Here is a 26713-nt window from a genome sequence, read left to right as displayed (position 1 = left end):
GTTACTGCAATGATTTTATTATACAAAGTCTGTTGCAAAAATAGATGAGAGGAAAACAATTGTCCAACAGTTCCAGACGTGGAGTTTCTCAGCGAGGGGGCTGGGAGGGACACACACACTCGCACTTTTCATGGTGCGTGAGGAAGATCTCAGCGATGACCCAGCGCACCCGCGGCCTCCGGTGGCGCTGGTACAGCGTGATCTCTGGGGCGTACTTCAGCACCTGGAGGAGATGAGGAGACAAAGGCAGAGGAAAGGAAGTGGATTTATTGTCACCAGGTAAGTAAAATACTGTCCAAATATCAAAGAGATAGACTTCCAGGGAAAATATTCATCAGCTAATGTCATGTCTTTTTTAAGAAGCGTCACTCTTGGTAAATAAGATAAGATGCACACAACACAAAATAAAACAAATAAATAAATAAAGGACTTCAACATACACCAACAAGGTTTCAAATAATGCAGCAGTGTGCTGTGAAACTTGGAGGCGTATGAAGACAATCAGGAACCCACCCCTCCCTTTATCAAGCATAACCAGCCCCAGTGGAGTTTCTGTTCTGTTCCGTAGAAAGACAAAACAGTTCACAGTAACTCAGTCCAAACATCAAACGTGAGATTAAAAAGAAATAATAATAATTGTTGACAATTTTCTATATTGTAATTTTTAAAAAAGGGGTTACATGAATTTACAATTAAATCCTACAAAATGACAGTTAACTGAAGACAGAGTTTGATTTTGTCAGTATTGTATTTTCTGTTTTTTTCTTTTCTTTTTTTGCAGGTGCCTCTCGATGATTAAAAAAATAGAGTGAAAGCAGTAATTGTTCCACCACAGACTGAATTTGTTCTCCAAAGCGGCCTGTGATTTACGTCAGGACTGTCCTGCACTGAAACAATAGCGTGAGTAATAATGCCTTTCTTCAGAACTTAATCCAGTGACGGAAACAGTTACAGTTACTGCCTGCTGGGACACACACACACACACAAACACATCCATGTACAACTCCAATCCAAATCCCACTTTTGTCTAAATGTTCCATTGTGTAATTCCTGACGCAGAGAAAACCCCACAGACCAAGTTTCAATCATGAAGCTATTTGCTAACAAAAACACAAAGAGATGGAGGGAAAACGGAGAGAAGAATGAATGGCGGGCTTAAAGAGAAAGAATGGTGCACTGCAGAGGGATACATTGAAAATGGGGAAAAGGGAAGTATGGAAGGATGATGGTTGAGGGAGAGCGAGAGAGAGAGATGGACTGCTACCGATACACCAAGAGTGATAGAAAGTGATGAGAAAGAGGAAGAGGAGGCTGACATATGAAGTAATAAATGAAAAAACGTGAGTATGAGGCTACATCCTGAACTCTTCATCCCTCCTCCACCGTCCTGTTCTTCAGTCTCATAGAATAGAAGCCACAGCGAATGGGTCGGAAGGCCGTGTCCACCAGCGTGTCTTTCTCTTCGATGTCCTACCTCGTGCAACTTCAGCGCCGTCTTGGAGGCCTGACAGGCGCATCCGTTGTTCCAGTTATCGGTTCCGCAGCCACAGTTGCCTCCGCAGCGCTTCACCAGCAGACATCGAGGGAAGAAGACGGCGTTGGTGGCTCTCAACTCCTCGCGCAGGTTCACGGAGTAGTTTCGAGGAGTGCAGCTGTACCGCTTGACGTCGTCATAGAGACGGTTCAGATCAACTGGACAGTGAGGTAGAGACAGAGAGACAATAGCTTGTTAGGTTTTTGTCTCATCCCTTCCTGCTTTGCTGTGGCGTTTTCCAGATCGTCTTTCACTCCCAGCGGAAATGTTCGTCTTCTTTTTGTGAATAAGCACAAAGATATCAGGTACGAGTTACGAGTAAATAATGAAAACACTTTGTGATTTATTCTGATATCATCATAAATAGAAATGTGTGGCATACTGGAGATGGAGAAACACGAATGGAACCAGAGGAGGGAGATGAACGAGATCAATCTGCTGCAATTCACATGAGAAATAGGCTCAATATTGATTGAATGGCAATGGATGAGAGATGGAGTAGGACTATTAGATAGGAGGACAATCGCAACAAAAATGGACTGTCGAGGAACAGATGGAGAGAAAGAGGTGAAGAAACGGTGAAATAAAGGTGAAGAAAGACAAAATAAACCAGAAGAAGACGCAGGAGGGTCCGTCCATTGATTGCCGATAGATGTATTGATTGCGGTGCTTCTTTGTGTCATCACAATGAACTTGTTTTGTGCATAGAACCTTTGCTCAGCTGCAATAGTTCAAAACTATGGGAAAAGTTAATGGGAAATATTGGATTCAAACGCTGGTCCGGGGAAGAAGACCATGATATAAGAAGAAAGGATAAATGCATGAAGGGGAATAAGATTCTTCTGAAGAATACAATGGTAACATTTATCACGCCTTTTATCTGCAAGCAAAGCACTGAGGGTACTTATTAGTGAAAACACCTCATTCATTGGTATCGAGAGAATTGGTATTCAGAAGCTTGATTAACATGACGCAGCACCAATAAAGGCGTATTTGGATGTAAAAAAATAAAGCACTCCCTTTTCAAAAACAGCTAAAGGCGATCAGTGCGAGCAGGAAGGACTGGAGCAATTTGTGTGCTTTACTCTGATTTAGTTGCGACACTAATATAAAGCTTTGTAAAAGGTTTAATGGCTTCTAGAGGTTCAGCGGAGAAGACTCGACCCCCCCACTGGTCCACAGCGGCGCTTCTCTCTCTCTACAGAAACCACTTTAGGAGGTTTAGGAGCGTTGCCCTCAGCGACTTCAAGAAGAAACTGTTGATGTGTTCACCTTAATGGCTGAATGCAACTGTCCTTTGTTCATTAGACGGAGACACGCAAACAAAAAGCACTAAACTGTTCTGACTGAGTAGCTCCTTTAAATCTCCCTCCTCAGGCATCGACGGTGGATTGAATGTACTCTAACTGGAGAGTCGACTCCTCTCAGTGACCGTGACTGCATACCGTACTTCGTTTGCATACTCCAAAATCCATCGAGGTACAGAATAAGTTAACGGTAGTGGCAGACCATCCCATCTCTGTTCCCGGGCGGAGGCAAAAATAAAATATGGTAGAAGCGAGATTTGGTTGTGTGGGCTGTTTCCAGCGCCAGTACGAGCTGGACTTGGTTGGTTGCACAATAAGTAGAGTCTAAAAAGCACATCAAGCCAATTAGAGAGCGCAGCCTGGTGAATCCTAAAAAAGGCCATTTTCAGAGAAGATGAAGGGAATTTTCTTGGGTCATCATTTGTGTTTTCATCTGATGGAAGTAAAATCAGCTTCTACAGCCCTTCAGAGAACCAAAGGACTTATTGAGAGCTCTGTGGAGCTCGGAGAGATCGGCAAAATGATTTGTTGAGTGGGTTACTGTTCATGAGAGACGGCATGTAGGAAACTACAGTGGATCTGATCATAGACTGCGGAGACATAGACAGAGATGGAGGTAGAAGCTGCACGATTTCTCCTGACAGGCTTGGCTCTTGTTTGTATAAAGCAGTAACGCAGCACAATAAACGCTAACATAATGTTAGATTAAAGATGGAAAAGAAATGCTGTTCAAAATGTCCTGATTTTGACTAAAGTCAAACACCCGATTTGAAGCCAGTGTCATTTTCATGGTTGGAGTCCAGAATAGTGCCGGACCTCGGAGAAAGGCTCCGGTCATGCGGGAGTGTGTTGCTGTGTCGACTCTTCGGGTCTGTGAGCTCACAGAGCTGAGCTGGGCCCTTTTTCAGAGGCGTAAGTGCCATCTAAAAAAAAAAAATCAATGAACCTTGTCAGAAAAAATATACGAAGAACGATGGCTAGCAAGATTCTGAGAATGACACGCGGTAGCCAGGATGAAAAAAGAGAAGCAACCATGAGTGTGTGTGACATTATAAAACACACTCTGTTCAGAAGCTGTGCACAAAGCTATGAATGTAAGAATATTACAGAGTTTAAATGTGTTTCTGTGTTAGATGCATGTGTGTTGGTAACGCCGATTTAACAATGTTCTATTTTGTATCGAGATTGGACCTACTGTCATTCACAACACCTATGCGTGTGTGTGTGTGCGTGCATGTGTGTGTGTGTGTGTGTTTAATATAAACAAAGCTAAGCTGCTGACTGTGGCATATTTATGCTCGACTGCACAGGTTGAATTTCAAATTAGATAGACCAGGACAACAAAGACCTGCAGCACTGATGCACCTCTCAGCCCCCCCCCCCCCCCCCCCAATGTAAGGAACCATCATGCACAAAATATTAACTGAAGCACAGCTGTAGGAAGGCAGATGAAAGGGAAGAGGCTTGATGGAAAGCAAGTTGGAAGTGGTTTCCACTATGAAGAAATCTATTCTGCTACTGATTCCAGGTCAGCTGGTCCTGTTTCGTGTTAAATATGTCACCGACCGGTTTAGACCAACGGACGCACGTCCCTCATTCCGTGACGCACTAACATATTCAGGATGCGGCGGGTCGCAGGAGCTGGTTTAGTTTCTTGTGATGTTCTCTTACATTTACTTAAACCACCTGTTTCAAGTTCTAAGTTTTTTTTTTTCCACATCAAAATCCATTACATGTTTCTCTAATGCACCAACATTTCATGCAAAATGTGTGTGAGTGTGTGTGTGTGGGCAGATACATCTATTGATCAGAAATCAAATATCTTAGCAGGCGTTGTATGCCCCACGCTTCAGTGTGACCGGAACGCGCATAAGATGGACAGGATCATGCGTGGCTTCTGGAACCGAGATCGCTTACCTTTATTGCGCCTGCTTGCCAGATGATAAGCCCTGGATTTGTAATATATGTGTGTTTGAGTGTAAATGCTCTCCAGGTCCTGCCTCCAGGTGTCTGGGCTCAGGGTTCGGAAGAGCTGCTCCACAGTGTCAAAGACAGCAATGGTCTTGTCCAAATCCTCCAAAGAGAAAGGGACGACTGTGACTGTTTCTGGTACCTGCTCTCCCCCGGTGTCCTGCAAAGAGGTCAGAAATTCTTCAATTAGTAATTTAAATATATTCGAACTTCAGAAAAGGTGCATTGTTAGGATTTTAACTAAAACCTTGGAAAATCGTGTCTTTATTATTTCATGCACCATTATTCTAACTTTTATATAACATCAACTAAAGTGTCGGTGATGTATGTGAGCATCAGATATTATAATATGCAGAGAACAGACAGACAAATGTTTTGGAAGATTTGGAGATTATCAGCAACAGATTCGACCCTGAATTAAAGTTTTTCTTTATATTTTTTCAACGCATCTCAGCTTCACTTCTTAACATTTCAGAGTGAACTGAAAAACGGACTTCCAAGCCTAAGAGTTTCTCTGCAGTTAAAAGTTTTGCTGTAACTTGTAGTAGAGCGGTTTCACGCTTCGCATCTACATCAAGCAGACGACAGGCTACACTGCGGGGGGGGGGGGGGGGGGGGGGGGTTACCGACGTAAGAGCTGCATTCACTTAGTTTGGCCACCCGTGGGTAAAACCATAAATCATTCCACATACACACCAATGGATTAGCCATAGGGAGCTATTTGAAAGCTCAGTATCCATCAGAGCCCCCAGGACTCTGTGAAATGTAGTTGGTGTTGGGGATCGAACAAACCATGCTTCCAGTTAATGGACAAACCGCTCTGCCGCCCAAGCCGCATCACCGCACATGGTTTATCATACGCGTTTCAGTATCCAGCCAAAACATCTGATATAGAAATGGATTTTAAGAAGAGCCACATTTTGTCACTTTCCGTCTCGACTTGGCCGCGTTTTCCTGAGGAAGAAGGAGAATGTGACCTTGAACTTTGGGATCAGTTCATCAGATTAGTGAATTCACGAGAATTGCAGACGTATGGATGGATGCACAATTAAAAATCTACATTATTTTTTTCACATTTTATTTACTACCTTAAGGGAAATTCCTTCTCTGCATTTGTCTCATCCCTGAGGAGCAGTTGCCCCCAAGGAGCGCCGAGGGAGCAAATTGGGGTTTGGTATCTTGCTGACGGAGCTTTCGACAGGTGGACCGCAGGGGATGTGGATCGATCCACCAACCCTTCAATAAGTGGACGACCACTCTACCACCCCTGGGCTACAGCTGCCCTCAGAATGACAGCATGATCCCCCCCCAAATTAATGTCAAATATCCATTAGGATACTTTTCTGATACAATTAGCATTCCTTCATATAATAACGTATTTAAAATGTTTTTCACAAAAGGGTCTAAGATGCCCTGCTTTCTAATAAACCATCACATTTGTAGCAGAAAACTTCAACACATCCTGACGTATATTAATTACAATAGTCGCATATATCACAGATCTTACATATAGGTATGCTCAAATTACACTAATGCAGTTTTGTCCAAGTAAACATGCCATATTTAGCAGTGTCAACTATAATTGGGCGGGATGTTGTGTATAGGTGCTGCATTATCACGTAAGCAGATGTTCCATCTGCAGAAACGCGATAAAACCATCGTTTCTAACAAAGGAATTAAAAGTTCTAAAATCACCGACTCATCAGTAGTTTGAAAGCGAAACTTTCAGGATGATTTCTGTATTTCTAAAAGATTTTGCATTCATTTCCTGATCTTTCTCTGTCCGACTCACCGACATGGGTCCGGTGACGGCCTCCCAGTTGCTGTTGGATGCAGGCAGAGGAGAGTCGTACTGCAGAAATGCACAGCAGAAATAATTGATCAGCGACTGCTCAACTGAACCAACGATGAATGAGAAGCAATACGGAAGAGACGACAAGGAAAGGAGGCAAGTGAATGAATAAAACACACCCATGCAGTCTCTTACTGGATATCAAATCTCTGTGAGGTGCTGAAAATGCCCCCAGGTCAATCTGCAACAGTTAATCTGTCTGCACCCGGGTTCAGAGACACAGCGCCCTCACTTTGTCTCAGCCTGTGCGTCTGCTAATGTAATAACCTGTCAGTGTGTGAAGGCTTTAGTTTACCAGACCGGTGCATGCGGCCCATGTGGACGCTGCAAACCACATCCTAAACAGCTGTGAGGGTTTCCTGTGTGTGTGTGTGTGTGTGTGTGCGTGAGTGCATGTTTACAGATTCTCGGTCTCATTTCCTTTTAAGGTTATACGCTTCGTTTCAGACACATATGGGCCACTTAACGGGGTTTGAAGAGAGGTTGCAGAGCCAGGAACCAGAACCTCTGAACTCACAGACTGTTTTAGCGCCGCTCGTTTGAACCTAGGCAGCACGACATAATGCTAAGTTTGAAGTCTAAATACACACACAATAAAATACATTTACATACACAGTGTTCCACTTCCGTGATGAATAAATGCCAGAGTCACACCTTTTATAGTGTAAGGCCATTTTTTAAAGTGTTGTAGTTTGATTGACAGCTTTTACACATGCCTGAAGGAAGTGAAAGGAATTCTAAGTAGTCAACTGAGCAACAACTCAAAGAAAGACAAGCATTAAAATACGCAATTTGGCTGTATTTTATTTTGTGGCATCTCATAAAATGAAATGACCGATTATGTACGAACTAAAGACGTCATTTTTAAAGATATTCTGTACGTGGATCTTTTTTATGGAAGATGTTTATCAAGAAGATGAATTGTTATCTGAATGTGCACTCTTTTATGATTTTCTATTCTAGAAACTAAAAGTTATACTTTCAGGCGCTATTTACCCGTAGAGAAGACAAGCCCTTATTTACAGTGGCAGTCCGGCGGAGTGGACACCGGTGATGTGCCCTTTGCAACCTCTATTTGTTACAATTGGACAGTGGAGCAGCTCAGGATTAAGTGTGTAGTAGATGGGGAAGAAGGCCAGAGCATTTCCCTGTCACCTTTTACTCTGCATGACCAGTTATCTCCTTTACAGACAGGGCATTAAAGTTAGTAGATAAATCACGCCGGCCACATTTATTGTGTCTCATCTGTGCCTCAGTATAAGCCAGTGGTTCTCAAATGGTGGGGCGCGACCCCCAAGGGGCGCGCGGTGCGATGTCAGGGGGGGCGCCTGTGACCGCGGAGAAAATGCTTTTTTTTGCCTTACGAGATTAAAGTGTAATTGCACATCCACTCCAGTAGTTGGCAGTGGCGCCCTGATTGTCACAGTGCGCGTTGTAAGAGCGGTTGTAAACAAACAATCTACGGTGGGGGAAGAAGAAAGACCTGGCTTCCTCATTTTGCTAAAAGCACAATTCTTTTTTCATTTTGGTTTTATAGGTTAAAGTGTTTTATATTTTGTGCTCCCTAGTTAATGTTGCTGATCAATTTTAATGTGTTATTATTTATTGATGTTATTTAATTTAATTTATTATTTAATTGTATAAATTGTAGTTTAAGGATTAAAAAAAAAAGTAAGGCAAATTGATGCACTTCAAATATTTTATGTTGCAGACAAAAAGTTTTTTAATAAAGTTATTCTTTGTTGTAAGTTGATCTATATTTCTTTCTTTTTCATATTTCTTTGTATGTTAATAAGGATACAACAGTGTTTTTTTTGGGGGGGGGGGGGGGGGGGCGCGAAAAGTTTTTTTCCTTCCTGGGGGGGCGTGACAGAAAATAATTGAGAAGCACTGGTATGAGCTTAGGTCAGAAAAATGCTCTTTCCCTTGCAGCCTAGTGGCTTTTGTGCTTATGGCAGTTTAATGTGACGCTTCCTGTCTTAATATTAAGAGTCTTAAGTGATGCCTGAAAGAACACAATCAGGGACACAAACTGATTAAATGCGGTTTCCTCCTTATGACAGGTGAGGAGAGCAGTCATTTAGGAGGAGTTCAGTGTAGCGCCGGTGCTCCTCCACAACTTGAGGCGTCAGCTGAGGTGGTTTGGGCATTTGGAGGAGGTGGCTGGGGGAGAGGGTAGTTCGCGCTGCTCTACTGAGACAGTTGTCATGGGAACCAGGACCCGAATAAGCAGAAGAAAACTGATGGATGACGCATCCAATTAGGTTGTGTATTTAAATTAGTATAAAGCAGCAGCAGCAACATCACAAACGCATCATTCAGAAAGTTAGAATGTGATACTGAGGCCTATTTACCCATAAATGTCCAGAAAGCACCTGGATACTATTCCTTGAGCAGCAGTTTCCCCCTGCAGCAACTGCCTTTGCAGCCCTCCTAGGAATTTACCCAACAAAGATACCACCACAGTCAGAAAAATCCATATCGAGAGCTAACAAACGCAAGAAGAGGTCTATGAAGTTCTGAAGTTGAACAAAGTCAAACTGAGAGCTGCTTCTGGTCATATCGCTCAGGCACTATCACCCCAAAATGTTTTACTTGTGCAATTAAAAGCACCCCTTGCTTAATTTAGTTTGTACCGCTGACGACTGACGCAGCCTCTGAAAATAAGATTTGAAAAAGATCAGACAAAAATGATTTAGGGAAAAAAACAATGACATGAATAACTAGAAAAGCACGGCAAGCAGCTCATTCCCCTCCTAATTGGATTTATTGATCTATTAGGTGGATTTACACCGTCCACATGGTGATCTGGATCATCATCAGAAGGTCCGGACAGACGGACGGTGGAGATAATTACCAAAAGATACATGGACCGTGGAGACACAACGGTCCTCTGATTAAAGAGCATTCTTTAGAGCGGTCTGAAATAGCAGCAGTACAGATAATCCTTTCTGCATATCACAGGTTGTACTTTACCTCGAGGATCCCGTTTGTCTGTGATGATTACTGCCAAACACACAAGGTTGGCGCTGATAGTCAGTCTGCAGGGACACAGTTTGGTACCAGACCACACACCAAAAGTGTGTGGCGAGATTTCAGACTCCATTCATACTTAAGACTGAAGATACTTTGGGCCTGGTTCAAGTTTGATTCAATCAATATCCTTTGGTTTGAGCTCAACATTGGTAGAGTCACAACAAGCAACCCACGTTTCTCTAAAATGGGCTGACTTAAACATGCAATAACTTTTAAGATGCTCATTAACCACAACTCCAGCTGCTTTCATTGCTTTCATTCATTTCTTTTTTTGATATTTTCCTGTGTTTTAGTCATCAGGGAAGCGTAGAAGCAGCTTTCCTGTGGCTCTCTGGCTAAGAGTAAAATTGTGTTCAATGTTGATTTTACTTTGCTCCTGTTCTCGCCCTGTCTCCCTTGCCCTGATGCTGTTATCTACCTCAGTCCACTACCTCATGAATGCGCGGTTTCATGCCGCCTCTCTAAGTTCAGCTTGTTTTGGTCATTAGCTGACGTGCTGATAGCCTCTCAGACACATGTTCCATCCTCCCAGAGCTGCCTCTCCCGATTCTCTCTTACCGTTCTTTCCTCTCTCTGCTTCCTCACCCCATCTCTCTTATCAGCCCCTCTTGATTTAAACCCGGTCTACGTTTCAGCCACACACAGAGCTGGTTTGGCTGAAGGCAAGGTGTGTGTGTGTGTGTGTGTGTGTGTGTGTGTGCGCGTCTACATGCTAAAAATGAAATGAGATAACACAATACATGTTACGCGAACAAACTTTATACGAGATGTCATTAAAATCCGTCAAGTGGTTTATATGTAATAGACAGATAAAGCCCAATGGAGCTACATTAAAGAGGAGAAGATCCCTCCCAACCCCGCCTCCACCAAGTCTCTTAAAAATCCTTCAAGCAGTTTTGATCCTGCTTACAGGAAGATAAACAGTACAGTCAACATTTCCTGTTCGACTGGGCGGATTCTTCCTAAAATTTAATAAGCTGTTCCCATCCGCAATGCCTTATCTCCAATAAAAGATTCATCCAACTCTGTTCGTAACTAAATAATCAAATAAATAAAAAATGAACAGATTATTTTACCTCCTTTTGCAACAAAACAAAACAAAACAAAAAAGTGCTGCAGGGGACTTCAAATACGATCCCTTCGTTTGCGTCTTCGGTTCGCCTCGGCCCCAGTCGTGCATTCAAATTCCGAAAATCTTTTCGACTTCCGAGGCATTTTAAACTCAGTTTTTTTGCTCGAAAAGCAAGTTGTTGGAGAACCGAGTCGTCGATATCAAAACTAAATGAAAGTGAAGATTATCTGGAAATACAAAATCTCTCTATCTGTGCTCACCTTTCTTTTCTGTCATAATAATAAGCGAGGCCACCAGATCAATCCCGTTTGTGATGCATCCTCTCATAAAAAAGGAAGCCAGGGTAAGTCTTTAAAATCCTCTCTCCCTTTCCCCCTTCCGATAATATGATGGCAGTACATCTTCAAATCAGAATCCCTCTCTCTTTCCTTTCTTCTCCTGACAAAATGACAAAGCTAATCTCCTTATCTGTTCCTTTGACTGCCTTTAAGAGAACCTTTCCCCCTACCGCCCCCTATCCTTCCGTCTCCTCTGCTGTCGAGTGGACATGTGAGGAAGAGAACAGCTGGCTAATACGTTTTGTCATTTTACCGACAGTGTTACCAGATCCTACCTCTCTTCCTTCCTTACATCCCACCCATCATCCCGTCTCTCTCTTTTGCTTAATGCCGAGTGGCGGTGCTTTGTAAAAGAGTGAAAGACACATTCTTTGGCAGTAGCGGGACAAAAAAAAGTGTGTTATAGTGTGAGACGTCTCACCAGCAGCGAGTAGTAAACCTTGAAGCCCGGCTTTGCAACGAAGTAGTCGTCAGACTTGAAGATGACTCGGAGCATGTTGGTTTTGGAGTTAAGACTCGGCGGCGCCTTCTGCCCACACCAACGACCCCAAATTATAGTGCTGGTCTCCGAGCGGTCCTCCACTTCTATAAAGTCGTACCTGGAGCAAGAGACAGAGAGGTGCGGAGGCAGACGGTCGTGTAAAGATGTAGGACGGAAAATGGTGCAAAGACAATTTCAACTGGAAAAAGCAAACCCAAGTGGTGACTGTCTCGTGTCTATCCTCAGCGATGGCATGAAGGCGGCGCAGTAATATGTGTCAAAGAATGATATCGAACGTCGCCTTAGCAAAAAAAAGCCAACCATCCCAGTGGTCAATGCTTTATATCATCTGGAAAACGAGAAGTTTGGTTTGGTTTTACAGATGCAGCTCAAGTGGTGAGAAAAAAAAACACGAATGATGCAATTTCAAGTCACCACGCTGGCAAAGTATTTGAAGACTTTTCCTGTCTTGCAGGAAAGGTTTCTGGGTGAAAAAGAAGACATTCCAGCAATCAATACCCATGACAAATACATTTAATGAGTCCATGGAAAAAAAAAAACTGGGCAAAGCTACTTTGTGTCTTTTTCTACCTCTCCAAATCTGTCCTCCCCTCGTCCCCCCCCAACCCCACCCCCACACTATCGCCGAGATGGCCGAGGTATATCTGAGGATTAAAGATTTTCTCGTCTAATTCCTCAAGGACGAACTTAAACTGCCTGCCATGGAATGAATGTTGAACTGTCCATCTCCGTCTCAACATCTCTCGCCCTTTTTTAATTATATTCACTCACACGCTTTTAATCACAGTTTAATGTGAACACATTGACAAATCATCCACACACCTCGTCTTCTCGGCCCGAGTTTTGTCTCCATAAAGTTTTCCTGTCCTGTTTTTCATTGGACTAATTTTTTTCATTTGCACAAATAGACAACAGCCATTTGGATCCTCTTTCCCATTCCTTTTATACTCTGTTACTTCCTCCCTGTTCTCCACCCTTTTACCTCCATCTCTCGGAATATCAGTGTCGTACCTGCACACTCCGTTCTCAGCCTCCTCCAGGCTGAAGTGTCCATCAAACTCCAGGTGAATGCAGCTTCCCGGCGGCGACAGCAGCTTCCATGACAGCAGCAGGTTGCGGGGGTAAGCGTTGGGGAAGCGTGGGCTGCTGATGGCTCCGCCCACCGGCGTCACTGTGATGTTTTCCTCTTTGCGATAAAAGTCTGCGGCGAGGCGATTGCTGTCTGTTAGTGTTTACAACCAATCAGTTATCCCAGTTGCGGTTGTGGAACCAGCAACCGTGAAGATAATAACATGATAATATATCATTTATACAATTATTTTGTACCTTTTTTCTTTTTAATCAATCAAACTAGATATTTAAAATTGTTTTGCTTGGTAGATGTGTCAGTGACAGACAGAACCAGCGTAGCTACTTCCACTTCCTTGCTTCCTCGCTAAGCTAAACCCTAGCGTCGTATTTACAGACAGATAATGCAAGTTGAAGTATTTTATTATATAACACCTTACAATAAATTAAATAAATGCTTTTAAGAGCTGAAGTATTTATTTAACTGTGACCTTATACCAGTGGGGTTTAGCATTTGTAATGTGAAAAGGAACAAACTAAGACTAACACAAAAATGTGGACCACATTGAAGCCAATGTTAGAGCAATCCTGACGGCACACACAACTTGGTGAATCTCCCTCCCTGTCTGCAAAACAAAATGTGGCTGAGTGACTATATATACTTTCTTTCTGAAGTTGTGTTTAAAATACAATCACACACAATCACAATCAGTAAGTACACTCACAGCTCATTTTCACAACTAGATCCCCATCACTTTATAGCTGAAATTAGAAAATAAATTACACACACACACAAAGGTCAGGCTGTTTGCTGAAGCAGGCTGACGGGGCTTTATTTTCTGAGCAGTGTGTGGTTTTGTGAGAGGGAGAGCTGAATGCCTAATCAGGGAACCACAGCCTGCTCCCCTGGGAGAGGATGATGAAGATTTAGCTTTCTCCTCCACCTCTTCACTGCAAACCTCCTCATTGCTCCTCCAGTCCTATCCCATTTCTTGCTCTCCTCCTCTCTCTACTGCCCCTCTTTCCTTCCGTCATTGATCTTGTTTGATCTTCATGAATTCTTCTGGAGTCACACCCTCAAACGATTTTGAGGTTCAATAATTAAAAATGCAAGTTTGTCATATGTGCATGTATGCATTTGTGTATGTGTACCTGTGCTCCTCGTGACTAGTGACTCAAGCCATTTGGGGTGGGGGGGAGTGCAACAAGCATGCCACAACCATGTCCAATTGAGTTCTGGGTATTCTCTTAAACATATTTTTTTTAGTCATCCGTGGATTCTGAGTTTATTTGGTTGTTTTCACGCATCTGATTTCTAATTTTTGCCTCCTTTAAAATGTTCTCCATGCTCGTCAAATTGGGGAAGATAATCAATTCATTCTCCTGTGTTTTTGTTTATTAGCATGAGTTTATTAGCATGAGGTGAAGTGAGCTGCCAGGGTCTCCGCAGTGTGAGCTTGCTGTGAATCTCGCATGCGTGAGTGCGTGTTCATGTGTGAGTGTTGAGGCCAGAGCTGGCTTGGAATGGAATTCTTCCACTCTGCTGATCAGGAGCCCAACTGTGGTGTTCATTCAGTTATAAAAGTGCTATAACTTTTTATTGTTATCCAACATTGCACGAGTGTGCTCCGTACAAACATTTTGTGTTTGTGCACTTAACACAAAGATAGATAGATAAGTTGATATGATGTTTAAGGAAATAAAATAAAATATGTAGTGTGCAGAATTAAGCAAAAGTGATGAATGCGTAGCAGTTTTACTTTAATTCTTTTTTTTTACTATATGACCCTAAAAGTTTTGCCCCGTGAGAGGCTTGAACTCTCGACCTTCAGATTATGAGACTGACGCGCTGCCCACTGCGCCAACGAGGCCCGAAGTCACTTTCTCTGTGCTTGTAATAAGTTGTAACTGTCAACAGTTGTCCACTCCACACACAGTTTCACTTTTGAAAGAAGGGCTTGAAATCAAGAATAAAAACAGGATTCCAATAAATAAATAAATAAATAACAATATCTGTCCTGATAATTTAAGTCAAGGGTGTTAGCTTGCAATGTCTATAGCGTTTCAACATGACCGTAAAAGCTTTGCCCCGTGTGAGGGCCGAACTCACGACCTTCAGATTATGAGACTGACGCGCTGCCTACTGCGCCAACGAGGCTTGAAATGCTATGCTTTGTGGCTGAGACTTGTTGTGAGTGCAGTTCTTCTTTTGCAGTTTCATTGACGAGCCCAAAATGGTTGAGCTCTGCCAACACACCATCGTTGTCCATAAATTCACATTTACAAATACAAATGTCCAAGTTGTTCTCAGCTAAAGCTTGGTTCAAGGCTTCCAATCAGAAATTACTTTTCAGAAATGTGATGATTATGCATTCATTCAACATATCATGTTGATCGTATAAAGCTGCATTCACTGCCCATTGCATTGTGCCTCGATATGACCGTGAAAGCTTTGCCCCGTGTGAGGGTTGAACTCACGACCTTCAGATTATGAGACTGACGCGCTGCCTACTGCGCCAACGGGGCTTGAAATGCTGTGCTTTGTGGCTGAGACTTGTTGTGAGTGCAGTTCTTCTTTTGCAGTTTCATTGACGAGCCCAAAATGGTTGAGCGATGCCAACACACCATAGTTGTCCATAAATTCACATTCAGAAGAGGAATGCAATGTACTGCCAAACTATTGATTCATGGGACGCTGGTTGAGTTTGCTGCTTTCGTGTTTTCTTTTTGCTCAATTCATGTACACATGACCTAGTTGTTCTAAGATAAAACTCGGTTAAAGGTTTCCAATAAGAACCTACTTTTCAGAAATTTGATGATTATGCATTCATTCAACGTATCATGTTGATAGTATGAAGCTGCATCCACTGCTCATTGCATTGTGCTTCGATATGACTGTAAAAGCCTTGCCCGGTGTGAGGGTCGAACTCACGACCTTCAGATTATGAGACTGACGCGCTGCCTACTGCGCCAACGAGGCTTGAAATGCTGTGCTTTGTGGCTTAGGCTTGTTGTGACTGCAGTTTCATTGACAAGCCCAACAATGGTTGAGCTTTGCCAACACACCATAGGTGTCCATAAATTCACATTCAGAAGAGGAATGCAATGTACTGCCAAACTATTGATTCATGGGATGCTGGTTGAGTTTGCTGCTTTCGTGTTTTCTTTCTGCTCAATTCATGTACAAATGACCGAGTTGTTCTAAGATAAAGCTTAGTTAAAGGTTTCCAATCAGAAATTGCATTTGTGAAATTTTATGATTATGCATTCATTCAAGTTATCATGTTGATAGGAAAGATGTATTCACTGCTCATTGCATTGTTTCGATATGACCGCAAAAGCTCTGCCCCGTGTGAGGGTTGAACTCACGACCTTCAGATTATGAGACTGACGCGCTGCCTACTGCGCCAACGAGGCCCACAAGCACAGGCACGATCTGGTAGGTTGTCATTGTTGTGAGTAGATCCATTTATGTTATTAAATGTCGGTTTCACCTGCCAACAAGCACATGGGGAATTTGTTTAATATTAAAAGGTAAGTAGACTTAAAAATATTTGAGTCTTTCATGACAGTGGTGACCAAAGCTGTAGTCAGTGATAAATACAAAATATCCATACATATTTTTTTTTTGCAACAGTTGTGTTTTTTCATCCATCCATTCTTGTTTCTTGGTGCTTTTGTTAGGATCCTTCAGACTTTTCTACAGCATCAAAACCACAGAACTGGTGGAATCCTCCTCTTTAAACTGCCTTTTAGAGATCCTGCCTGTATTCTAAACCCATCTTTCTTTATCTCTGTTCTCTTCCAAGTTTAAACTTCCACAGTCAGAGGAAATAAAATGCGAGATGTGTTGAAGATATCACCGACGGACTGACTCACACTCCTAAATTTAAACTTCTTTGCACACGCACAATGTCTGACAGTGGCAATTAAGCTTTCAGTCTCTCAATCCGACGCATTACGTGTGACAGTGATGCTGCACGATGGTGTTATGTGCATTTGTTTTTGGATTTGCCAGGTTTCAGGGGAAATTCTTCCTTGCCTGTGTGTGTGTGTTTGAATGGGTGCATGTCTGCCAGGATGTAAGGGGTAATTTCTAACTAATTACACTTGGCTCTCCCACCCTCCAGAGTCAGAGTGTGATGTTCTTCATTCCTGTGAGATCTATTTTAGATCCATGTGCCAATCACACTCTGTTCACACAGAAAACAGCACAAACAGTACCTCCGCAGAGGAAAAAGCTGAAGCCACAATATGAGAACAGACGATGAAGACGAGATATTAACCTTCATCCTAAAATTAAACGTCACGCGCTTTTCTTCCAAGTCGGTGTGCAGAGTGCATTTTTCCTGAGTGACAGTTTGCATACGTTGCTGCTTCACTCAGAGACACCGTCCCTGAAGACATTACCTATAACAAGACAGCCCCATTTCCTCCGTCTGCCTCCGTCTGCCTAAAACACCCCGTCTGACTTTCATCTTGTCAAAATGAATTCTCTTAGGCCTCAGCGTGAGCTTACAGGACACACATGATTCACTTTGAGCTGCACAAAACTCCCCAGAGAAATGTTGCTGTTCTCATTCTTGGTGGCATTCCCAGTTTCTATATGAAAAATAAGTTTGGAACTAAAACGTAAGCCCTACAGGCAGTTTGTCTTGTTTCATTGTTAAATTAATATATATATTTATTTTTCTTACTTTTTGATCTGTCCCTTCAATCTAAGGCGGAGAGAAACTACAAAATCTACCAAGCTGCAGTTTTGAGGTTCTTGTATTTCAATTTTTTGGTAATTTAATATTCGACTCCGCTGCAACTCGGGCATACTGGTATTTTGTCTTCACTTCATTCCTGTTACAGCTTTACCGTAGTTGCTATGGATACCTCCTGTTCTTGTTTTAGTTTAATAATATAAAATATAATCTATAAATAATTTAGGACATACCACTTTGGATTATGATAAATTAGGATGCTCATTACACATTAAAGCTTCAATAATTTAAATGCAATAACACAATAAACATGATTCTCACAAATGTGATTCATTCTTGCATCCTTAGTATTTTATAGGCTAACTTTTTTCTTTCTTTACTGATGCAAAATATGAATGCACTATTTCTGCTTTTAAAAGTATAATAAAGAATCCAAAAATGAAATAGAATGTTTAAATTTAAAAAGTGCTTCTGAGTAATATCCTTAATGAAATTGTGTGTTTCATGACAGTCTCACTGAGTCCAAGGATGCAAACGAAATCCACCCCTTCTCTTACTGAACATGTACAGGTTTATGAGACATATCCTTAGCCACTTCCATGTGGCTGACAAGGTGTGTGTGTGTGCGTGTGTGTGTGTGTGTGTGTGTGTGTGTGCGTGCATCAGTTGTCTGCATTTGAAATCTTTCATTGGCTCCTATGCTTTGCAGCTCTGTCATGACTAATCAGTATTAGATTAGTATCCTTATTTCCCACTAATGCTCACACAAGAACAGAGACATGAAACACACACACACACACACGCACACACACACACACACAAACACACACCTGGAGATAACACTGCATGCCCAGAAGTGTCAGCTTTAGTCAGCATCTGCTCTCAACCTGCATTTCCCCTTCTCCGTCTTCTTCGCTCTCTCCACCCTGCAGCATATTCTTCACCTTCATTTACCACTCTTGTTGACCCTGACAGACACGTTTTATTTTAACTGTTTGTTTTCAGAAAAGAATATTTGACATGTATGTTCGTGTTTTAAAGTCTTTCACATCTATGGAAGCAAAGTCAGACAGCAGTTCCTGAGGCGTGGTAGATGCTTGTCTTGGTCTTGTCCCTTTCTTTTGTGGAGGGAGGCTGCAGTGGAATGTGAGGCTGAAGCGGCGTGATTTTGTCGTAAAAACCGACTCGGTCATAAGTCGGCCCTTAAATTAATAAGTATATTATGCTGCATCATGATTCTGTAAATGAGGAGTAGAAAGGGACAATTTCCTCACGATAGACATTGTGGGTGAGACCGCAGAAACTGAAGCTTTCCTGTATGTCGTAAAGAAAGAACAGGCTACCTTCATTATGCTCCTTCAGTTGGACACAACAGTAGTGCCGACATTAGAAGGATGACCACAAGAATTTCCATCGGAATTTCTTCGGCAGTGTGTCCAGAAACCACAGTTAGCTCCAAACACGGAGCTGCGCCAGAGCTGCTAATGAGTCAACAGACGTTGATAGAAAATGAATATTAGGAATTCAAAAAGGGATCAATAATACTTTGATTCCTACCAATGACGCCAATTTGTTTGGTGATTTTATTTGTGTGTGTGTGTGTGTGTGTGTGTGCGTTACCGCATGTCACTTTGAAGTTACCACAAAGGCATGTCCTGTGACACGGACAAAAGAGGTTAAACCAACAGTCGCGCACAGCAAAACACGGTGCTCGTTCAGTCTGTTCAAAAACACACTAAGCTCAAAGAGTAAAGAGAGGGAGGAGACAGACAAAAGGAGGAGGACAAAAAGAAGCTGAGGAAGGTCGAGAAATGATCAGAAAGGAGGAGACGGAGCGTGGATGACAGAGAAGAGGGGAGTCGGAGATTGCAGGCGAGAAGAGGAGAAAGGGACGCATGAAATAAATGCTAACACAGACACACTTGTAAAATGACAACAAAGCACCGCGATAACTCGACACGTCAGAGCAACAAAGCCTTTGAGTTACACCCATAAATAGGCAAAGTTAAGAACTGCTTTGTGTGCATCGGTGAAATCACGCTCTTCTTTGTGCATTTGCTTTGTTGTGATGTTTGTAGAATGTCATAACTTTTGTTGTGCCTTCTGTGTCACAGACAGACACCAGAAAGCTGACTCGTGATGCAGAATGGCCCCTTTCAGTTGGTCTGCCTTCTGATACATTCACTCACGAGTGTCATCATCATTATCATCCACTCATGCCGCTCAGGCAGCGCCGACGCGAGACCAGTTAGTGCGGACACATTTGCCTAATGGGCACAAAGAAGCGGAAGGAGCTGTACTCAGCAATTCAAAATACGATGATTGATACGTAGCTATAAATGTTTACTCCGACTCATTTCAAGGATGCCATTTATGAACATCTTGTTAATTTGAATTATCCACTTTGATGGAAACCAACCGCATTTGCTGGATGTTAAAGGTGATGTGCACCAAACCTGTTGTGGCTAAAACGTGGGTGCTGTCACATGGCAGAATTCACCTTGACTTGTTTTTCCTGTACAGCCATCCTTTCTTTTTATACGCCATCAACATAATAGCCTCAGTGTCTTGTAGCTCCGAGGTCGTGTCTGCATCACACTGAGCTGCCGCCTCTGCTTTCTCATTTGCCTTGTGTCAGTCCACTGAGCTTGCATCCATCCTCTGCAGTGATGTGCTAAATTTTAACACCTTTGTGAGTTGCTAAAAAATGCAGAGGGGAAGGGGCGGGGGGGGCATCAGTCAGCAGTGAGGACGCGTCAGCTGGGACTGGCATTACGGATGCACCGGACGTAACACGCAGATGCATTGGCAACACACGCATGGAAATGCAGGGGTATTCAGGCACTGAGGTTTACGCATTCATGGACACAAATACACGAATACACAAATATAGGCTGATGGGCATTGACACAGGAATACATACAGATGGAGTAAGGAGGGAAAAGAGAGAGAGCCTCGGGAAAAGGGTGGGATTCCCATCTGTGCAAAAATTCCATGAAAGCTTTCAGGGCAAAGAAAAAACGGACATGAAAAGAATGATCAACGCAGCCTAAAAGCGTCACAGTCAACAGCTCTATCTTTATAATCAGTGCTTTGCAGCATTTATTTCATTTAACAGCTTTATTAAACTCAGCAAACAATTATATAAGGTATCCTACTTTAGAACTGTAAAGTTTACTTTTTATTTTTAAATCAGAGTATGAGGGTAAAATCATGTCGTGTTTATATGGTTGGTAAGCACCTATGCTGATTCTCGAAAACCCACCGATAGTCAACACAATATTAATTCACAAGGATCGTGCTGCTAAAACAGAGGGATGGAGGAGAAGTTGGACGTCTGGCAGAATGCTCTAGCTCGCTAAAAGTGACCACAAAAAGAAAAAATCATCGAAAAAGAAAGAGAAATGGATGTGACAAAGAGAGGTGAAGAAGAACTTGATAGATCAGGAAAAAGAAATCCATGAAAGCTGGTGGGTGTGGGAAGCCGGCTCAAGTGGTAACGACAGACAGGGAGGAGTAGGATAGAGAGAAGAAAACGGATGACGGATGAGAGAGCTTTGTCCCTGCGTAACCTCCTCCACTGTGATGGAGTGTATTCACCAGCACTTCATCAGCGACCCCCCCTCCCCGTGTGTGTGTGTGTGTGTGTGTGTAATATGTGGCTTGATTACGAGCATGGCATGTGCATTATCTTCAATGTCATGTCTTTGTCACGCCGTCTGGAATATGAACGGCAAGAAATTGGAGTGGTCCAAACCATGAATCGCTGCTACTGTAAATCAAACAAGTGCTACGTGTGTGTGTGTGTGTGTGGGTGTGTGTGTGGGTGTGTGTGCATGTGCTGGCTCTGAGCATTGGCTGTGATGATGCTGAGCAGATGCCGATGTTTTGACAGCCATCCTGCTTGACATCAGCCGTGCACAAGTGTGCATTGGTGTATGTGAATATGTGAATGTCAGGAAGTGTGTCCAAGTGTGTGGTCGGAGTTAGACACTGCTCCGCCCATCAGTGTGTATCTGACCTTCTATCGATCACTGGGATCACTTATCCTGCTGCAGGCTTCACAGTAGCACATTACGCCATCCTCTTGCCATTTCTTTGCCCTTCGACTGTATCCAGTCTCTCTTTTGCTCCTCTTTCTGTTTCTCATCCCCCCCCCCCCCTCTGATATACTGCTAACAATGCGTTCCATCTTTTCTTCCAGGTCCCCTATCCCCATTTCTCCCTCCCTCTCCTCTGTATTTGTATTCCCCACACTCCCGTCTCCCCCTCTGCTCTCTCTGCCGCTCAGATACCGAATTCAGAGAGTAAATGATGAAATGAAAACAGGAGAGGGGACGCTAGTAAAGACAAGGGGAAACAGAGCCGCAGCGAGGGAGACAGCTGGAGAAACGCTGAGGTGCTCAGATGGAGAATCAGAGAGAGTACGGGAAATATGGGCAGAAACGTTGACAGTCGGAGGGGGAAAGATAAAAGTGTTTGACAGAGGAGGGGAAAATGAATCCTTTTCATTCGTGTCACAGCACCATTGTCAGCGTAACAAAGACATAGCTCTCACGGTGCACTAGAGGATTTCTCTGTTAGAAAGACATGGAGGCACACACATAAAACACACAACGTAAATACACAGTGTTTAGCTCAGTCCTTCAGCGAGGGTGAATCTCCCGGGGTGGAAGACGCTACTGCTCTCATCTTTCTGCAGTGTCACTTCTGACATTTGTCATGTTCTTACCCTCACTTAGCCCCACTAGCAGAAGCCCACTGGCACCAGATTTTGTTTTATATATATATATATATATTTTCCTTTTAGGTTCTGGATCTTTAACATGAAAGTTTCGGCGACATTCAAAGCTTCATTCATTGGTGTTCTTGAGAAATCATTTTAAATATTCTTCCTTCACAGAGGCTTCCCTTTAAAGTGGACCATTAGCTACATGGCTCATTTTTCTGTACTCGCCGCTGTATGGACTGAACCATCCATCTTGCCTTCTCTTTCTTTTCTGCTCTCCTCGGCTGTAAACTCTGTCCTCTTAGTGACATGCAAACTGAGTTAGGGTAGCCAAAGGAATCCGCGGAGATAAGGAAATCTGAAGTGTGGAATTCATTGTTCTGGATTATCTGCATGCATGTGGATGATCAGAGGGGAATGCATCATTCATTTAAAGAATGATCAGGTTTCCTTCACGGTGAATATTCAGCTGTTGTCTGAATAGCCTTGAATTTTGATCAGACCATCTGTACACACCAGAAATTCCTTATCCCCCTCCCCACATGCACTTAACTGCTTCCTGCAATCTCCCACTTTATTCTCTGTCCATGTGGCTCGTCGCTGCTCTTTCCACCTCACCAAGCTGACGGGGCAGAAAGGTGGAGGGACAGAACTTTTAACTTGGCATATCTCTCTGTACACACCCTTTCCCTCTTCTCCTCCTCCTCCTCTGTGCCCTCCAACCCCTATATAAACTCCCTTAAAAACTCCTTTTCTCCTGCTGCCCTTTTCCTCCTACAATCACACCACACCCAATGAGTCTAAATCTATTTCCACTTTTGTTGTACAGTCTCCTCTTCAGCTTCAACGTCTAAATGGCAACCCTCCCTGCTTTCTCTCTCCAGGGCAGGAAAAGACCATCTGCCAAATGTTTACGGGGTGGGGTAACTTTTGCTCAGGTCATCCATGTGTAACACGTGTGGGTGAGTGTTTATTGGAGAGTTCCCTTGAAAAGGAGATCCTGCAATTGTTTGTGCATGTGTGTGTGTGTGTGTGAGTGTCCTCCTGGGTGGGTAAACTGCGAGTGTGACTCATGAATTCCAGTATCTCCAAGACACTCCTCCCTGTTGTGAAAGGTAATATTCAGGGTGTTTTTTTTTAGGCTTCAGATTTTGTTTTATTTTTAAATGATCTTATATTCACGTTAGATTTTAGGATGGTTTTGCAAAAGCTTCAAAACACAACAAATGTCTTGATTTACAAAGGTAGACAAAATGTATTGTCCTTGTGCAGGCAGCATCGTTTGGGGTGACAGTGCTGCTGTGAATGGCCTCATAGAGCCAACAGGTTAAAACGGCTTTCGATTAAAAACAGCTGTAGATGAAGATGGGGGTGAGAAGATAAAAGCAGAAATGAGAAAGGGGGTGATTGAAGAAGGGGGGATCTGGATAGATGGAGTGATATGCAAGCAAGGCACAGACTGATAAGACAGCACTGAGAGAGGAAGGCAGCAGATAAGAGAATACCCATTGGAAGGAAGAAGAAGAAGAAGAAGAAGATGAATGAGGAAGATGTGCCGGGAGCCTTTATAAATAGTAACATGGTCTTTGATATGTTGCATGGTGTCTGAAGGGTTCACCTCTAAAAGCAGCATCTCAGTGCCTTCATCCTTACGAAGGATGAATATGTGTTCTTGTGCACAAGGTCCAACATCCGCCTTTAAGTCAATCAATCATCAGAAACCAATCTCCTAGAATTCTAATATACGTTTGAGGTTACTGGGTTTGTAACAGCTCCCATTCACATTTGGTGAATCCAGATCTTTAATTGGATCACGGTGTGGGACGGAGGGAAGTGAGCGGAGAAGAATTACACCTGGGAGGTGACAAGCTGCCCATTTATTTTTTCCTATAGTGTGTGGATGTGCATACAACTGTCAATTTATATAGGGGAACTCAGAGATAGCAAGATTTAGTGCATTTAGTGATTTGTTTCATTCTGCTGACAATGAATTCAAACAGTCAAACAAACCAATAGACAATAGTTGAAACGACAAAATTCTATCCCCAAAATACAAAAGAGTGACGTTGCACATTCCAAGTCGCCCATGTGTATGGAAAAAAAGTAACGATTTCCACTGTAGCCTGATAACAATTCAAATGGCTTTATTCTACAAATGTTTCCCAACCCCTCTGACCTCTTTCCGCAATGGTCGGCAAAAATGAGCAAACAAACACAGTAGGAAAAAGCTTGAGGGGAAATTCCTTGAAGTGAGCAAAGGCATTTTGTCAGAACACTCATGCATACACACATTCAGCTACGCAAAGGCGCACACACACACACACACACAAAACAACAACCGAACGCCGTCTTGTCTTTGAACCTCCTGTGGCAGGACGATTATCTGTGTCATTGTTTAATGGCTGCTGGTGCCGTTGTGATTGAACCGCTGCTGTGCCATTAAGCCCCTCCTGGAGTCTCTACATAAATGAAACACATTTTCAAGGCAGCGTCCGAGGGCAGGAGCCTTGGATAAATGTTAACGGCTATCTTACCCTTCATTTGAAGCACTAAAACAATCATTTTCTGACAACCTCATCACCAGGGAGTTCCCAAATGCTCCATTAGTTTGATAGATGACTTGTGTGGACAGCCCAGGGAAATGTGCAACGGTGAAATAAGTCCTTAACTTCCTGTTTCAATTTTTTTTTTTTTTACCAAAATTGAACTCGAGCATCCCAACTGATGCGGTGTGAGAGGTGGGGCACGCCCCGAACAAGATGCCAGTTCATCGGAGAGCAAACACTCACGGACAAATGACCCTTCTCACACTTGCACACCTATGGGAAATTTAGACGTTTGCACGCTTCCCTTTTGTTTCTGTGGTTTATGTGGGAACCCTGCAGGCATCCCGCTGTCCAGATAACACGCAGTAGTGGTGCATCGCAAAGTGCACGTCAATAAGCTCGTGTAAATGTCACCGGAATCCTCACAGGTTGAATCCAAAGCAGCTGGACTTCTTCACCTCTCGTGATGCGTTCACTGCCCTGATGGACTGGTGTGACTTCAGGTGTTTGACCTCCTCTGAGCTGTCATTCTTATCCTGACATTTTTTTGGCAACAAGCCGTTTTATTATCATCGCGCGTGTATTTTACTCCTGCCTATCTGCCCTGTGTCATTGCATCCCTGTTCAGAATTCAGAAACGACTTGGCTCCTCTTTATTAAGCTCACGGACTCTAAAGGCTTCATCTTCAATGTAGAAAACGGCCTTCATAAAGGACTTGTCTGGCAGATGCATTTAGATTTCACAATCTGACAGAGCAGCTTGCCATCCAACCGACACACCCCCCCCCCCCCTCCTCTCCTGTTTGCACCCTCTTTGTAGTGTTTAACTCTGTTGCTGCCTTCTCGCTCACAACAGGTCATCCACTCCATCGAATCACGTAGGCCATCTGCTACACTTATAATAATTGATTGCTGTTGTGAATTAACACCAAGAGACAACCAGTTACTGCGAGACGTCCCGGCTGCAGGTGGAAAAGAACCAGATTTGATACAGTAAAGTCTGATTATAGGAACCTTTTCTGACAGAGAAACAACAGACAGGACCATGTTATTATTTATAAACATGTTGCACATTAAGCCAAAAAGAGAGAAAAGAAAAAGCACAACAAATGGAATAATGAAGACAGGATCTCACCGTCTCTCCTCATGTTGCCCCTCATCACTCTGGCGGTGGAGACCTGAGCCCCCACGACCCCGCACATGGCCCCCAGCAATAAAACCATCCGCATGTGGAGAACCCCTGGTCCACTCATGGTGCTTAGAACAGTACAACGCGCGTTTCAGAGAGCTCGGTGAACGTCCTCCCCGCCTCGCAACTTTTATTATCCTGTTCTGCGACCCGCAAAATGAGCCTCTCGTGGCTGAATCCTGACGCACAAGATGTCCCGACGCGCCCCCGAAGCAAAGTGTCTTCTTCTTAAAGTTTGGAGGTGGAGGTGGAAATAGCTCCGTTCACGGTCAGATATCAGCCAGCAGGCGCCGAACTTCTTATCGCCATGGAGTAAATAAATTCTCTTCAGTCATCGCATAGTTTCCATCTCAGGCGTCTGCGCTGAAAGGAGTCAGCGCCTCAAACTGTGCGTGTGCGTGCGTGTGTGTGTGTGTGTGTGAGAGAGCGAGTTGTTGGCGCGGGAGGTCAGTAGGGAGAAAAAAGTACAGTACACTTTAAAAAGCATCTATCTATCTATCTATCTATCTATCTATCTATCTATCCATCATCTATCATCTATCTCTCTATATCCTGTCCATTTTTTTCTCATCCTCATATTTATTTATATATTTGCATTTTTATCATGAATAAAATGCTTAGAAATGAAAAACAACAAATATGCATTGATGCCATCTCACCATCTTGTTTATCTTTGTTTGCTCTCTGATGTTTTCGTTCCTCCGCATATTAAAAGAAGCCGTCGGTCCAACACGATGCTCGGCACCGCTGCACTTGTTGAATATTCTATTGAGTAAATCCTGGAAATGAATGAATCGGCTGAAATCGTTCGACAGGCAGCTTTGAATAATCCAAAGGCAGCCAGGCTTTCTGTTGGAAGT

The 26713-nt window shown here is 43.1% G+C and overlaps 1 protein-coding gene and 5 non-coding genes across 6 annotated transcripts; all 6 read right to left on the bottom strand.

Moving 5' to 3' along the window:
• Nucleotides 1-88: 88 nt before the first annotated feature.
• On the bottom strand, nucleotides 89-25917 carry LOC137912541 (platelet-derived growth factor D-like). The gene is made up of 7 exons (XM_068756695.1): nucleotides 25800-25917; nucleotides 12624-12813; nucleotides 11532-11709; nucleotides 6605-6664; nucleotides 4759-4972; nucleotides 1475-1692; nucleotides 89-223 (listed from the first exon to the last, which is right to left on the bottom strand). Exons 1-7 carry the CDS (start codon nucleotides 25915-25917, stop codon nucleotides 89-91), a joined length of 1113 nt encoding a protein of 370 aa, XP_068612796.1.
• On the bottom strand, nucleotides 14479-14551 carry trnam-cau (transfer RNA methionine (anticodon CAU)). Its single transcript has one exon. It is a non-coding gene; the product is annotated as a tRNA-Met (tRNA).
• trnam-cau (transfer RNA methionine (anticodon CAU)) lies at nucleotides 14766-14838 on the bottom strand. Its single transcript has one exon. It is a non-coding gene; the product is annotated as a tRNA-Met (tRNA).
• trnam-cau (transfer RNA methionine (anticodon CAU)) lies at nucleotides 15134-15206 on the bottom strand. Its single transcript has one exon. It is a non-coding gene; the product is annotated as a tRNA-Met (tRNA).
• Nucleotides 15588-15660, bottom strand: trnam-cau (transfer RNA methionine (anticodon CAU)). Its single transcript has one exon. It is a non-coding gene; the product is annotated as a tRNA-Met (tRNA).
• On the bottom strand, nucleotides 16025-16097 carry trnam-cau (transfer RNA methionine (anticodon CAU)). The gene has a single exon. It is a non-coding gene; the product is annotated as a tRNA-Met (tRNA).
• Nucleotides 25918-26713: the final 796 nt, after the last annotated feature.

This window comes from Brachionichthys hirsutus, unplaced genomic scaffold (assembly GCF_040956055.1).
Source record: "Brachionichthys hirsutus isolate HB-005 unplaced genomic scaffold, CSIRO-AGI_Bhir_v1 contig_976, whole genome shotgun sequence".
NCBI lineage: Eukaryota > Metazoa > Chordata > Actinopteri > Lophiiformes > Brachionichthyidae > Brachionichthys > Brachionichthys hirsutus.
This window is presented reverse-complemented; position numbering and strand designations above follow the sequence as displayed.